This window comes from Oratosquilla oratoria, chromosome 25, assembly GCF_046742065.1.
Source record: "Oratosquilla oratoria isolate Oo_2021 chromosome 25, ASM4674206v1, whole genome shotgun sequence".
Classification (NCBI taxonomy): Eukaryota; Metazoa; Arthropoda; class Malacostraca; order Stomatopoda; family Squillidae; genus Oratosquilla; species Oratosquilla oratoria.
Genome location: NC_134801.1, coordinates 49,686,713 through 49,702,674, shown reverse-complemented (window position 1 = coordinate 49,702,674; position 15,962 = coordinate 49,686,713). Strand labels below are relative to the sequence as shown.

At 40.2% G+C, this 15,962-nt stretch overlaps 1 protein-coding gene across 1 annotated transcript; it reads left to right on the top strand.

The window, feature by feature from the left end:
* Window positions 1-2,832: 2,832 nt before the first annotated feature.
* On the top strand, window positions 2,833-8,968 carry LOC143038773 (uncharacterized). Its single transcript, XM_076208306.1, has 4 exons — window positions 2,833-2,932; window positions 3,961-4,113; window positions 4,936-5,064; window positions 8,845-8,968. The coding sequence occupies exons 1-4, from the start codon at window positions 2,899-2,901 to the stop codon at window positions 8,952-8,954; spliced, it is 426 nt and encodes a 141-aa protein (XP_076064421.1). The 5' UTR covers window positions 2,833-2,898; the 3' UTR covers window positions 8,955-8,968.
* The last annotated feature ends 6,994 nt before the right edge of the window (window positions 8,969-15,962 follow it).

The window sequence follows — 15,962 nt, the reverse complement described above, 5'->3', positions numbered from 1 at the left end:
AGATAGAGATAGATAGATAGAGAGAGAGAGAGAGAGAGAGAGAGAGAGAGAATAACAGACAGACAGACAGACAGACGGACATAGACATAGAGAGACAGACAGACAGACAAACATAGAGGAGAGACAGACAGACAGACAGACAGAAAGACATAGAGAGAGAGAAAGACAGGGACAGAGACATAGAGAGAGAGACAGACAGACAGACAGAGAAAGACAGGGACATAGAAAGAGAGACATAGAGAGAGAGAGAGAGAAAGAGAGGGAGAGAGAGAGAGAGAGAGAAGGAGAGAGAGAGAGATGGAGAGAGAGAAAGAAAGAGAGAGAGAGAGAGATAGGGGGACATAGAGGGAGAGAGAGTGAGAGAGAGAGAGAGAGTGAGAGAGAGACATAGAGAGAGAGACATAGAGAGAGAGAGAGAGAGAGAGAGAGAGAGAGAGAGAGAGAGAGAGATAGAGCGAGAGAGAGAGAGAGTGAGAGAAAGAACGGAGAGAACAAGAAAGAGACACGGGGGGAGGGGGGAGGAGGGAGTAGGCAATCATGTGTGAAATTATGTGTATGTACATTTTTTTGCTCCTGTTCTTATAGTTTTGTTTTTCATTTTCTTTACTCTCGAATCATCCTTCCTCTCAAAATGTCTTCCTTACTTAATTCTTTATTTCCTTATGGCTTTACAAAGGATCACAAAGGCGGAGCATGCCGACAGGAGACCTTTTGGTCCATATCAAGGTCGGATGCGAAAAAATTATAATAATGGTAAAAGAAAAATAAAAAAAAAATAAGATAAGATAAAAATTATAATAATATAAATAATAATAAATAAAATAAATGCATAGGTTTAGTTAAATAATAAGCAAACAGGTAAATAGTAAATAGCTTAAACACATATCAGATCTATAAATTATTCAATCGATTTGTCTGTTAAATCCCATGAATTCACATTTTCATAATCATTTTCAATTTTGCTTTCTTTAGAGGCTACCCCCCGCGTAAGGGGGAAAAAGCCTTTGGTATATGTATATATGTATGCTTTCTTTAGAAACAAGTGACATTTCTCCCAGTTTAATCAAATTTGTCCATCGTTAGGTAGAAAAAAATATCTCAAGGCTCCCTCCCGTACGGTAAGGTCCTGTTCAGACTAGCGGTTTGAACCGCGGCGGTTCAATCACGACATAAGTTCAATGGTGGTGTTCACACTCAACCACACAGTTTTTTCCTTGACCGTGCGGTACCGCCGCGGTATCCGCGCGGATTCCGCGCGGTTCAGACCGCTAGTGTAAAGAGGGCTTGAAGGTAGTATCTGAGCTAGGAACCAGGTCATAAGGATAAATTCCATTGATTATTGAAAATATTAATCCCTTTTAATCCTGTATGTGTTCTGAGAATGTTCATTGGCCGAGCAGATTAAAGCGTCGTTACATGTGGCAGCGGTCGAGGTGACGGCAGTTCTAGCCTTCCCACCAGCGAGTTGGACCAAGGGCATAGTTCATTAAATTCCACGCTACAAAGTCCCCTGTAAGGGTTACCGTTTTAGCCTCCTGATATTTGTGCTGAACCATTTTGCTGTCGAGAGAATGACGATGAGATGCATAGAATATTGTCAGACGATAAAAAGAATAAAATGAAAAAATATCAAACACATTGGAAAGGAAGGACATTGAGAGTAATTATATAAACTATCCAAGTGGTTTTTTTTTTTTTTTTTTTTTTTTTTTTTGAAAACCAAATCTTTTATATTTTTTCCTTCCTCTTCTTTGCTATTCCTCTCCCATTTTGCCATTACCATACTTTCCGGTTTCCCTTTCTCCCATTCTTTATCGCGATGAATTATCACCGTCATTAGATTTCCCAGCAATTTCTGCAACCAACCATAGTTATGCGTGTGTGTGCGTGTGCGTGTGTTTGCGTAATTCTGTTTACCTAATTTTAATAAACACGATAAGAGTTAGGAACGTCATGTTCCGCCTTTGTAACTGTACTGCTTAATTTTGGATTTAAGTTCACTTATGTCCTCTTACAAGAATATTTTATTCCATATTGTTCCATAAATTAATGCAACAGGACGGAAAAATATATTTTAATGTTCTAAAAACCTTTTATTTCTCAGTTTAATTGCATGTCGTCTGATTCCTATTCTGTTAGGAATAAGAGAAACTTTATTTGTCAATTTCGCAACTTTCATAACTCTATTAACAGAAATCATATCCCCTCTCTCTCTTCTTTCTTCTAATGAGGCAAATCTCGACATGTCTAGTCTCTCCTTTTATGGTCTGTCATTGATGCTAGGGACCAATTTGGTTGCTGTTCTTTGTATTGTGTGTATGTGTGTGTGTGTATGTGTGTGTGTGTGTGTGTGTGTGTGTGTGTGTGTGTGTGTGTGTGTGTGTGTGTGCGTGTGTGTGTGTGTGCATGTGTGTGTGTGTGTATGTTTGTTCGTGTGTGTATATGTGTGCTCATTTGCCTCTTTATATATGTGTGTGTCTGTGTGCGTGTGCATATGTGTATGTATCTGTCTGTATTAGTATGTATATATATGCGTGTGTACATATGTATGTACATGCGTATACGTCCATGCGTGTGTATATGTGTATAGAAGTTTATAGAACCAGCAACTCGCTACTTGATTCGTGTGACACAAGTTTCCTTGAACAACATAACAAAGGTATACAAAAAGGAAACATTCATTAACATTGAAACATTGAAACATTCATGTGTATGAATGCATAATACCTTGCATGTACAACACTCCTAACTCTCACCTAACTCTCACTTGCCTCTCACCTTCAGCCGCCATCCAGTAACTGCACAGTTGGAGTTCCGCACCCGACAGCTCCCTGGGCCGAGGGACCAGAGCCTTGGGAGGAGGTGGCTGTCTGGGGGGGGTTCCGTCGGTGGCACGTCATGCTTCTGTCAGCACTTGTCCTTCAGGCCGTGGGTATGTATTTCGAGGTTTTATATGACAACAAAATACAGATAATTGTAGTCCTCTAGCCTTCACATAGATTTCTGAAATAATCTAGAAACCTAATCTGACCTGACTTAACTTAATCTAACCTAACCCAACCTAATCTAACCTACCCTAACCTACCCTAACTAAACCAAACCTAACCTAATCTAGCCTAACCTAACCTAATCTAACCTAACAAAACCTAACCTCACCTAACCAAACCTAACCTAACCTAACCTAACCTAACCTAACAAAACCTAACCTAACCAAACCTAACCTAACCTAACCTAACCTAACCTAACCAAACCTGACCTAATCTAACCTAATCTATTATAACCTAATCTAACCTAACCTAATCTATCCTAACCTAAACTAACTTAACCTAATCTGTCCTAAACTAACCTAATCTAACCTAACCTAATCTATCCTAGCCTAAACTAACTTAACCTAATCTGTCCTAACCTAACCTACTGTAAACTAACCTAACCTAACCTAACCTAACCTTCACCAAATGATCTGTGCCGCACGTCTTGGGACGGTGGATTTCGTCAGTGAAACTCAAAGCAGTGGTTTCTTGAGCGTTGTCTGATCTATCTACATACCAAAGGCTTTTCCCCCTTACAAGAGAGGTAGCCAAGTCAAAAGACACACATCCACTCCCACCCATTCCACTTCCATCTATTCCACTTCCACCCATTCCATTCCCATCCACCCCCATCCCTCCCTCTTATCTTAGCTTCTCTTGGATGAAGGGTCATCCCTGTATCCCGCCCACCGCCCTGGGTCAGAAGCAATGCAGTAAGACACAGTACATTCACAGCAAGGCCGCTTCATTAAATCGGCGACCTCACCTCTCCGTCCCCTCATGCAAAAAAGAGAAAGAGAGAGAGAGAGAGAGAGAGAGAAGACGGAGAGAAACCCCTTGTCTGATGACTTAAGTTTAATTCGAAAAACAAAAACAAAAATTGTGTCAAGTTTTTTGTATCACACTGTATGGCTGCCATATTCTCCCTCAGTTGTCCTCTTTTGCTGTGCCTGTCGATGTCGAGTCCCGAGGACGAAGCAGGAGATCGAGGCTGACCACATCAGGAGGAAGATCTCACGAAAGTTCAGGAAACAACTTGACATCATCAAGAACTCAGAGATGGACACTATGGACCTAATGAAAGGTACTTTGAGTCTGAATTTGCAAATACGTGCACACATCTTTCAGACACTTGAAGATATATTCACAAAAGCTCATACACGCAAAAGAAAGGAAGTATGTATATGTAGATCTGAGAGTCGTTATAACAAATGTGCGCTACCATTTGAATTTGAATTCTTGCATGAGCGACTGTTTCTTACGAGGCAGGAGCGAAACCGTTATTTAACGGTCAGTGGATTAGTACAACGGTATCGTTCTTGCCTCGTAAGAAGCAGAGCATATTTCCATACGTACTTGTGTGTGTGTGTGTGTGTGTGTGTGTGTGTGTGTGTGTGTGTGTGTGTGTGTGTGTGTGTGTGTGTGTGTGTGTGTGTGTGTGTGTGTGTGTGTGTGTGTGTGTGTGTGTGTGTGTGTGTGTGTGTGTGTGTGTGTGTGTGTGTGTGTGTGTGTGTGTGTGTGTGATTCACCATGGTCTTGGATCACGTGTTAGACTCGTGAACGACAGCTATTTCCCTCCCGTAAAAGGCCTCATAGCTCATATATGACCAATCTATGCTGTGACCTTTACACGCACACACATCCCCCAACTCCCCACCCACGAGAATTGCAGTAATGACTCGCAGCGCAGCGATACTGAATTTTTTTCAGCCGTGTGTGTGTGTGTGTGTGTGTGTGTGTGTGTGTGTGTGTGTGTGTGTGTGTGTGTGTGTGTGTGTGTGTGTGTGTGTGTTTACACGTGTGTCTCTGTGTGTGTGTGTGTCTGTGTGTGTATTAACATAAACAATTACACTTTTCACGGAGCATAACACAAGACTTCCAAGGACTTACCCTTCCCTGTCCACAGCCCTGGAACGCCTTCGTCAGGAGCTGAAGGCGGATACAGTCTCCCTCGCCCAGTCGGAGGCTTTCAGCGCCCTGTCTTTCACGCCCACGGGCACGCCCACCTACAGAAAGGGCTCTGACGTCAACATAGGTGAGTTAGTCTTCAGTTATTGATCTATTTACTAGATAATTAATCTTTAAACTTGTTTATTTATTTATTTGTACATTCATTTATTTGTTTATCTGTACATCTATTTATTTGTATATTCATTTATTTATTTATATATCTATTTATTTGCTTATTTATCTGTCTTTTTATTTGTTTATCTTCATTTATTTATATGTTTACCAATTAAATCATTTATATGTCTATTTCTTTATCTATTTATTCATCCATTCATCTATTTGTTTTTTAATATATTAATTCTTTCATTTATTTATTAATTTATTTATCTATTTATTTATCTTTTTTCTGTTCATTAATTTATCTAATTTTATACTTATTAATTTGTTTATTCATTTATTTATTTATTTATTTATTTATCTATTTACCTATACACCTATATACTTATTTATTTATTCATTTGAATGGTATTTCATTTCAACTTTCGCCACGTGAATTAATTTGGTTGCAGGGCTGCTCTCTGAATGGTAGAATATTGAAACTATCTTCATTTTGTGCGGTTAATGACGGTTATTGTCGTTGATGTTAATAACATAAACATCATCAATACAAACGTTATCAATGTGAATGTTATCAACGCGAACGTTATTAACATGAACCCTATTGGTATTGATAACGATATTAACCTTATAAACGTTGTTAGTGTTATCAATGTCATCAACGTTATTAACGTTATTGATGTTATATGCGTTATTAGTGTTATTGATGCTATCAACGATATTAACATAAACGTTATTGGCGACATTAACACTATAGGTGTTATCAATGTTATTGATGCCATAGCTAATATCTTTATCAACTTTATCAGCGCTATTAAACTATTAACTTTATTAACATTGTTGATTTTTAACATCATTAACATTAGTAACATTATTAGAATTATAAATATTAACATTATTGACATTAATCAAATTAATAACATTATTAACATTATTAGCATTATTAACATTATCAACATTATTGATATTATCAACATTATCAACGTTATCAACATGATTAACATTATTAATATTATTAGCATTTTAACATCATTTAGTTTATGGCCGTTTTATTGTTGTTAGCGATATTAATGTTAGTAACGCCATTAAAGTCATTAATGTCATTAACATTATTACATGTATTAACACTTTCTATCAACTTCGGTTATTTCCTCCCCTTTGCCACATAATTGGCAACCGGTGACTGCTCCTTTCGTTCTTCTACTATACCCGTAAGCTGAAGAGAACCATGGAAGGCCGTAATGGCCACTGACCAACGTTCCCTCTAAGACCACAAAGTTTTCAAATTATATTAAAAACCATTCAATAAAGAAGTTCCACCCAAACATCAACTCATAAATTCTCTAAAAAAAATATGGTAACTTACAAAACCGTCAAACCAATAATTGTTCTTTGTTCTTTTCTTTTTCTCTTCTAAGTCAAGCGTTTCCGTTGCTAACGAAACTACTTTGCCGCCATGGGTGCGCAGATCATTTCCAGAGTAGGCAAAGTTTGCGCACAAGCAAATTTCTGGGCACACTCACAGCAAAAAAAAATAAATAAATAATAATAATAATAATAATAATAATAATAATAATAAAGGGAGCATTGCCACTGACAGCCATTTTGTTACTGCTGTTTACCAGTTAGTGAAATCGGAGTCAACAATTGTCACTATTATAACTCACTCTCCCTTTATAACTTATCACCATCAGTCTTAATATTTCTTACTGTTTGATTATATATCCATCGTTACCATTGCTCATATCTTTTATCATAATTATACTTATACTATCGTTATTTCTACTGCTACTTTTACTATAGCTACTGTTACTACTACTACGACTATTAAACGGAACAAGACAAATAAGTAGTAATACTGCACACTTTGAGTTGCTGTGACATGGGCGTGGTGTTCCAAAAGCAGCATAGAAAAGAATTTAAAAAATCTGGCTCAAATTGAAGTATCGTGGAACATCTATAAACCTTCCTTAAAACAAACAGCTCATGAACAGCAGAAACGACCGTTAAAGTCGTTAAAATGCCAACTTGGAGACAATCTGACCCCCAAGATTTCAAACTCATCGCATGACAAGCGACGGGTCAGAGAGATCACGAAGACTCTTAGACTCTGATGTGTTAAGTCTCAAGTTCCAATCGATGCGCTATTTCGAGATGCGAGAAAGGTCAGAATTAAAAAAATATATATATAAATAATACGACAAAATCTATGTGTGGGAATAGTCGTGAACAAAGTCACAACATCAACGCAACCAGATTATTCTCAGTTGCTAGTGTAGATGCTGGAGAACATTGAACGAAGAACGCTACCCTGAGGTACGCTAGAGGGAATACTTCCAGTCACTGTCCCTACCATCCAGACGAATACGATGAACACCACGTCATCAAAACCGAAAGAACATTGCCACTTGCACCAATCCAAGGAAGCTTCTGCAGTAAACCACCAAGATTTAAAAAAAAAAAAAAAAAAAAAAAAAAAAAAAAAAATCACCAATCCACTTGCACGACATGGGAAGTGAGAAACCCCTGTTGGGCAAACCCTGTGAGTCACAGCAACCCACTGTCTTTTTTAAGTCGACACTTGGGTCGCCTCCCCGTCTGGCCAGAACATTCGGGAACCAACGCAGGAATCACGCGGTGGGCCCCGGGAATCGAACTCACAACCACCTGGTTATGAGGTCAACACGGTACCCACTGAGCTACCGCCCAGCCTCATTAAGGTTGACACAGTCACAAACGGTAAACTGAATCTGTATAATCCTGGTATTATGGCCGCAATGGAGTAATAACTGGATCAAGTGAGAAATTATTTTTTAGAAGAACGGCAGCTGATATCATATCATATATCATATCATATCATATCATATGGTTTAACGTCACAAACTCCCTTTATCGGAAGGCTAGAACGGTGCCCCTCACAGAGGACTTTGTAGCGTGGAATTTAATTAACCATGCCCTTGGTTCAACTTCGCCAGTGGCAGGACTCGAACCGCCATCCCCTCGAACTTCGCCGCAAGTAACGACGCCCTAACCCGCTCAACTAGGAGAGAGGCAGGAAGACAAATTATTCAAGAGAATTATCAGTTCCTCATAAACTTTAAAAAGAAAAGAAGTGACAGAACCTGGGAAATACAAATTTTCTGTGGGTGGGGCATCCTTGAATTGTCTGAAAACTACTATTATAACCACCACAACTATTACTGTTATCACTACTACAAATTGTCACTATTAATATTCTCCCTACTACTGCCACTACTATCAATTTTCACTACTACTGATATTCGCTCTACTACTACTGCAGCTACTACTACTTCTACTACTACTACTACTACTACTGCTGCTGCTGCTGCTGCTGCTGCTGCTGCTGCTGCTTCTGCTGCTACTACTACTACTTCTACTACTAATTCTACTACTACTACTACTACTACTGCTGCTGCTGCTGCTGCTACTACTACTACTACTACTACTACTACTACTACTACTACTACTGCTGCTGCTGCTGCTACTACTACTACTACTACTACTACTACTACTTCTATTATTACTACTACTACTACTTCTTCTATTATTACTAATGCTGCTACTACTACTACTACTACTACTACTACTACTACTACTACTACTACTACTACTACTACTACTACTACTACTACTACTGCAGCTACCACTACCATTAGTACTTCTTAATACCACTTTCACCACATGATACTCATGGAGAACCTGTTTTCCCGAATTCCTTCCTCTGCAGGAGTCTCCCTGGAGGAACTAAACGAGGTTCAGGCCACAGGTCCGGCCACTCTCCTCCGAGCAAGAGTGTCCACCATCATCACTTCAGCTCTAGAGAAACTGAAACGCTGAAAATTGGACTTCAGCTTCAGTAGAAGAGAGAAAAAGGTTTAAATGATTTGGCAGCAATGAGGTCGCGTTTAGACTGTAGGCTACGTGTGTGTAGTCATATGCGACCGAATACACACACGTTCACGTACACACACGCACACAAGCACACACAGACAACACACACACACACACACTTACACACACACACACACACACACACACACACACACACACACACACACACACACACACACACGAGCTCTGAGCTCTCATCCGGGAGGTTAATAATTGTCGATCACGAGTCCAACACGTGATCCAAGACCATGGTGAATCAAACCATGATGAATCACACATACATATACATATACGTACACACACACAAATACACGCACACGCACGCACACACACACAGATACATGAACTCGAAATGTAGAAGTATATGATGATGCATCAATATAAGATGAATCAATGAAACGAAAATTCCAGTCATTTAAAACAGAAAAAGGAAGTACATAGGAGGAAAAATAAGAATATTGGGTTAAAAGATATATACGTGGATGTGAAGGGAGCAGATCAACAATTATTTGTGTTTTGACTTAAATCAAATGAAGATTTTCAGCAGACTTTGAGCCCATCCACAAATCTCTGAAAGATCAGATGGGCTATTGTTTCAGTTGTATTAGTGTGAAGCTGTTTTATGACACACACACACACACACACACACACACACACACACACACACACACACACACACACACACACACACACACACACACACACACACACACACACACACACACACACACACACACACACACACACACACACACACACACACACTTCGTGGCGCAGTTGGTAAAGTTCCCGGCTGCCAGTACGGCGGTCCGGGTTCGAATCCCGTCCAGGGATGAAATATTTTTAGTATCGCTGTGCTGCGGGTTGCTACTCCAACTCTCGTGGGCGGAGAGTTGGGTGTGTTTGTGTGCGTGTAAGGTCACAGCATTGCCCATAGATCGGTCATGTACATGAGCTTTGAGCTCTCTTCCGGGAGGGTAGTAGCTGTCGATCACGAGTCCAACACATGATCCAAGACCATGGTGAATCACACACACATACGCACACACACACATACCACAAACACACACACACATACACACACACACACACAGACACACACACACACACACACACACACACACACACACACACACACACACACACACACACTAAGAGAGGAGCAATTGCAGGTTGCCAACTCACTATATGTGAAGAGTGTAGGAAGTACAGTCGAAGTTGTTTGCTGTAATGTTTATGTTTCTTAGGCCCTCTTCACACTAGCGGTTTCAACCGCCGTGTTTTGAACCGTGGCGGTTCAATTACAATGTAAGTCAATGGAGGCGTTCATACATAAACACGCAGTTTTTCCTTGACTATGCGATACCGCCGCGGTTTCCGCGCGGTTCAAACCGCTAGTGTGAACAGGGCCTTAGAGTAACTTCTAACCGACGGGGGACTCTTCTCAGCTGATTGAAATCGCCTGACGTCACCCGGAACAAAATCCTATCAATGTGACAATTTCGTTATAATTGTCTGAATAATGAACGATTCCATTCAGCTTTGAAGAGTCCATCATGAATCCATTGAAAGATAATTATATTTCAAGCTTTCTGTTAACCATTGAAATTGTGTATACATAGTGTGTGTGTGTGTGTGTGTGTGTGTGTGTGTGTGTGTGTGTGTGTGTGTGTGTGTGTGTGTGTGTGTGTGTGTGTGTGTGTGTGTGTGTGTGTGTGTGTGTGTGTGTGTGTGTTGGTGATTGTATTGCCTCTGATTATTGTTTATATATGTGTCTGTATGTCTGTGTGTATATCTATGTGCCTGTATCTCTGTATATATCTATGTGTCTGTGTTCGTATCTATGTATGTGTCTTTCTGTACTTGTATGAGGCTGTGTCCATGTTTGTTTGTATCTATGTCTGTTTCTGTGTTTATGTCTGTATATGTTTGTGTGAGGTTGTGTTCATATGTTTGTCTATGTCTGTAACTATGTTTCTCTGTGTCTTTCTGTTTTTGTGTGCTATCCGTTTGTCTGTGTTACGTTTGTATGTCTTTGTAACTGTGCCTGTGTCTATGTGTCTATGTCTATTGATGTTTAAGTGAAGCTATATCCAGTTTGCTTGTGTCTGTGACTCTGTTTCTGTATGTGAATATATGTTCTTCTATGTTTGCTTTATGTATGTATTTGTATCTGTGTATCTGTTTCTGTTTGTCTGTGTGTCTACGTCTGTGTCTGTGTCTGTTATATGTCTCCTCTATGTGTTTGTGCCTCTGTATTTCTGTGTATTCATCTGTGTCTAGGTTTTTCTGTCTGTCTCTGTCTCTGTCACTCTCTGTGTCTGTATATGTCATCTGTGTGTGGTGTCTGTGTATGTATGTCTGCGTGTTTATGTCGCTGTCTGTGTGTGTCTGTGTACGTGAGTACGTGCATTTATCCATGTATATACCTACATGTGTACGTACTTCCGTGCGTAAGTGAATGTGTGTATGCGTGAGCACGCTTGTGTGTGTGTGTGTATATGTGTGCGTGTACGTGTATGTGTTCGTGTGTGTGTGTGTGTGTGTGTGTGTGTGTGTGTGTGTGTGTGTGTGTGTGTGTGTGTGTGTGTGTGTGCGCGTACTTACATGTGTGCGTACATGTGTATACACACACACACACGTGCATGGTGATGGCATTTCTGGATATCATATATACCCTATGTTTATGTAGTATAGTAACGACACAGTTGTAGATAGAAAAAGTAATTTAGATTACATCTAATTTAATTCTAAGCAGATAGATACGTTTTCCATGCAGGCGTACCAACCTTTCGTAGCCATTAGACGCCTAAGTGTAGATAATTTTCAAGTTCTTTGCCTTAAAATTCAACTTGCGTTTACAAATACATTTGTACCAAGAACAGCTACACAAATCTGGAATTTTCGTTTCTGTTTGTATCTATAACTCTAAACTACGTGATATCTGATTATGGAAAAGATACATTTTGTATATATTTACTGAATAAACTTAATACCTATTCTACATTCAATAGTTATCATTTGATGCTGAATATGATCACATTCTCTCTCTCTCTCCCTCTCTCTCTCTCTCTCTCTCTCTCTCTCTCTCTCTCTCTCTCTCTCTCTCTCTCTCTCTCTCTCTCTCTCTCTCTCTCTCTCTCTCTCTCTCTCTCTCTCTCTCTCTCTCTCTCTCCCTCTCTCCCTCTCTGTTTCTCTCTCTCAGGTTCCTCTCTCCCTCTCGGGTTTCTCTCTCTCTCTCTCTCTGATTTCTCTCTCTATCTATTTATCTATCTATCTATCTCCTACTCTATCTCTCTCTGGTCTCTTGGGTCTCTCTCTCTATCTCTCTCTCTCTCTCTCTCTCTCTCTCTCTCTCTCTCTGGTCTCTTCCACTCCCTTTTCCTCTTCCTTCAACTCCTCACCCTCTCACTCCCTCCACCTCTCCTCCTTCAGCCGCCTCCACATTTTATGAATATTATTCCTTCCATGGCACTACTTTGGCACTCCACACGCAATCGTAGTCTCCTCCTTATTCCTCCGTCATTCGCCGCTGTCGACGGCATTCTCCTGAAGAAGTCGACGAAGAATTCGCAGCAGAAGACGACGACAAGGTCTTCAGTTCATTTCCTTTGGGAGGGAAAAGGAAGTAGAAGATCGACCATCAGAAGTCATTCTTGGAAGAAGAAGAAGTAATTCTTTAGTGAAAACATAACTACCGTGGTCACAGTTACCGTCATTAGTTCCAACTCTGGCAGTGCTTCGGCCTTCTGAAGTGACGTAGACGAAGCGGCATTTCAGCGTCGACTAGGACAACCATCTCTAGACCCACACGCTCATGTAAATATATATACATATACGTTTAGTGAGAGGAAAAGAGAGGAAGATAGAGAGAGAGAGAGAGAAGGATTAAGTAGATTCGCAACAGGTAACAATACTCGTTGACGAATATCATCGCCTTGTAGAACATTCTTATTCTAATGCAAGACCCTTTAATTCGCCTGAAATAAATCTCTCAGAGAATACAAGTTTAAAGCATAATTTTATCAAGTTTACAAGAATCGTCGTTTTACAAATTTGTTCTGCGAGACTGGCCATTGTTCTAGATACACAGTAAAACAGTAATCGTATCAGATGGTAAACACGAAACAAGTCTACGGGTTTTGTTTGTTACGTTTCACGACATCCAGGATGGGACTACGCTTGTGGAGCCCATAAGAACATAAGAATGAAGGAGACGACATGAGACCCTAAGGCCTACACTAGGCAGTACCATGTCCTTCACCACCTGTCACACCCATCCATAAAGCTATCTAACCTCCTCTTAAAACAATAATTTCAGACCTTACTACAGAGTTACTAGATAAATATCTAAGTAAGATGCTGTAATGATTATAATTTATCTTATATTATTTGTTTTTGTTTTGTTATCTTTTGTCTGTCTGATTTTCATTTATTATTAGTTATATGTCAATTTATTATTATTTACTATTTACCTGTTTGTTTATTATTTAACTATACCTATGCATTTATTTATGTATTTTATTTGTTATTTACATTATTATAGTTTTTATTTATTATTTCATTATTAATATGATTTTTTTCGCATCCGACCTAGATATGGATCAAAAGGTCTCCTGTCGGTATGCTCCGCCTTTGTAATCCTTTGTAAGTCTATTCCATTCGTTAATCACTATTGGTAAACCAGTTCTTGTTTATTTCCTTCTTAGACTATCCAGCCAAAGTACCCAAGGTAAGACAATGGTACGAGGCCGATATCCGCACATACCCTCAACTAATCCTCAAGGATTGATGACGCATCACCAGAGACATCAATCCTCCATTAGTAGATCGAGTCTGTCATTCATGTCGACATGTTGGCGCGGCGTATATGTATAAGGCCACAGCACTACCCATAGTCTTTTCTCTTCCTCCTTTTTCTATTCATTTTATTTTCACCTCAGTTTCTTCTCACACCACCACGTAACAAACCTGAAGCCCCTTTTACTCGATGACTCTGATGAGAGGTCTGCAGCCCCAAGACCTCCAAAGCCCAAAATCAGAAGCCCAAGAAGACTCAATGGTTGCTGCTGCCAACGACACAGCATCCTCTGCCAACAAGACCAGCACACTCACTGGGAAACCCATAAATATGTTAGTGAGTAGGCGTGTGTGTGTGTGTGTGTGTGTGTGTGTGTGTGTGTGTGTGTGTGTGTGTGTGTGTGTGTGTGTGTGTGAGAGAGAGAGAGAGAATGCGCGCGCGCGCGCGCGCGCGTGTGTGTGTGTGTGTGTGTGTGTGTGTGTGTGTGTGTGTGTGTGTGTGTGTGTTTGTGTGTGTGTGTGTGTGTGTGTTTGTGTGTGTGTGTGTGTGTTTGTGTGTGTGTGTGTTTCTGTGTGTGTGTGTGTGTTTGTGTGTGTGTGTGTGTGTGTGTGTGTGTGTGTGTGTGTGTGTGTGTTTGTGTGTGTGTGTGTGTGTGTGTGTGTGTGTGTGTGTGTGTGTGTGTGTTTGTGTGTGTGTGTGTGTGTGTGTGTGTGTGTTTGTGTGTGTGTGTGTGTGTTTGTGTGTGTGTGTGTGTGTGTGTGTGTGTGTGTGTGTGTGTGTGTGTAAGAAAATTTTAAAGTAAGTCTTACATGTTCGACCCTTGACTACATATTTTTCCTACTAAAGAGAAATGCTTGACGATAGTTAGACTGAATCTATAGGTCAGAACATAGCAAAGCAAATCTAATCAAGATCAATCAAATCCTTCCACTAGGGAAGGTACATTCCTCAAGTGAATTAAATCTTCCCCTTTAGATAGCTACAAAAGTGTCAGTGGAGTGGGTGGTGATGGTAATGGTGGAAAAGGATGAAAGAAAAGGTGGAATTTGCTAAAGGAAGGCAAGAATAACAATCATTCCCCACCCTTCAACTGCAAACGTAATCTCTTCTTCATATCAAAGATTCTTCTCTTCTTTTTTTTTGGAAATCCACAGGTATAGTCAGAATGTTCTAACCGTGGGTAGAGATAATTGTTAATGAAATTCTAGCTTGTTCTCAGTAAAGTTCTAGAAAAAGGTCATTTCCACCTACTCGTAGAGTATGTTCCGTACTCTACGCAAACAAAGTCTGTCCCAACTTGAAGAAAATGTCGTCAGAGCGACATGACGTCACAGACAAGCTCCGCCCACCTGCACGCGAAGAGACTTTGAGTTCTCAGACTTTTGGTGATACCATCAATATAACACGTTGATGATAAGTTCTGTGATATATAGCACATGTAAAAGTCACCTTTCCCACTCCATGAATCATAATTGTCATTAGAAAATTAAATATTCCGAATGTTTCACGGAATTACTGGGAATTGTCTAACAACGCCAACGGAAAATAGAAATATGAACGTACGGTTTTGGATGATAAGATTGTACAAACATTGCGTCAACGACGGAGAGGAAATTACGCTAGGAGGCTCTTTACGGCTGAAACCGTCACATTAGCTTTAGAGGAATGAAAACCTATCAATTAAAAAAAATCGAAGTAACATTAATTTCTGTTTTGATATTTTAGCGTAGATCTTAACGATGAATTAACTGACAATACTGTATGGAGGGATTTGGAAAGCCGGCGTTCCTTAGGATTTGGAGTTCCTTTGGTTTGGGGTTAGGGTTCCACTACAGGCTCGAGTCCTTTCGTTAGCCTTGGAGATCCTCAAGAGTCTGTGTTATTTTAGAGGCCGGGGTTCTCTCTCTCTCTCTCTCTCTCTCTCTCTCTCTCTCTCTCTCTCTCTCTCTCTCTCTCTCTCTCTCTCTCTCTCTCTCTCTCTCTCTCTCTCTCTATCTATCTATCAATCTCTCTCTCTCTCTCTCTCTCTCTCTCTCTCTCTCTCTCTCTCTCTCTCTCTCTCTCTCTCTCTCTCTCTCTCTCTCTCTCTAAGAGACACCGAGGTTCCCCCAAGGGCCGGGGTTCTCTTCTGGTCCTTTTTTTTTTTTTTTTTT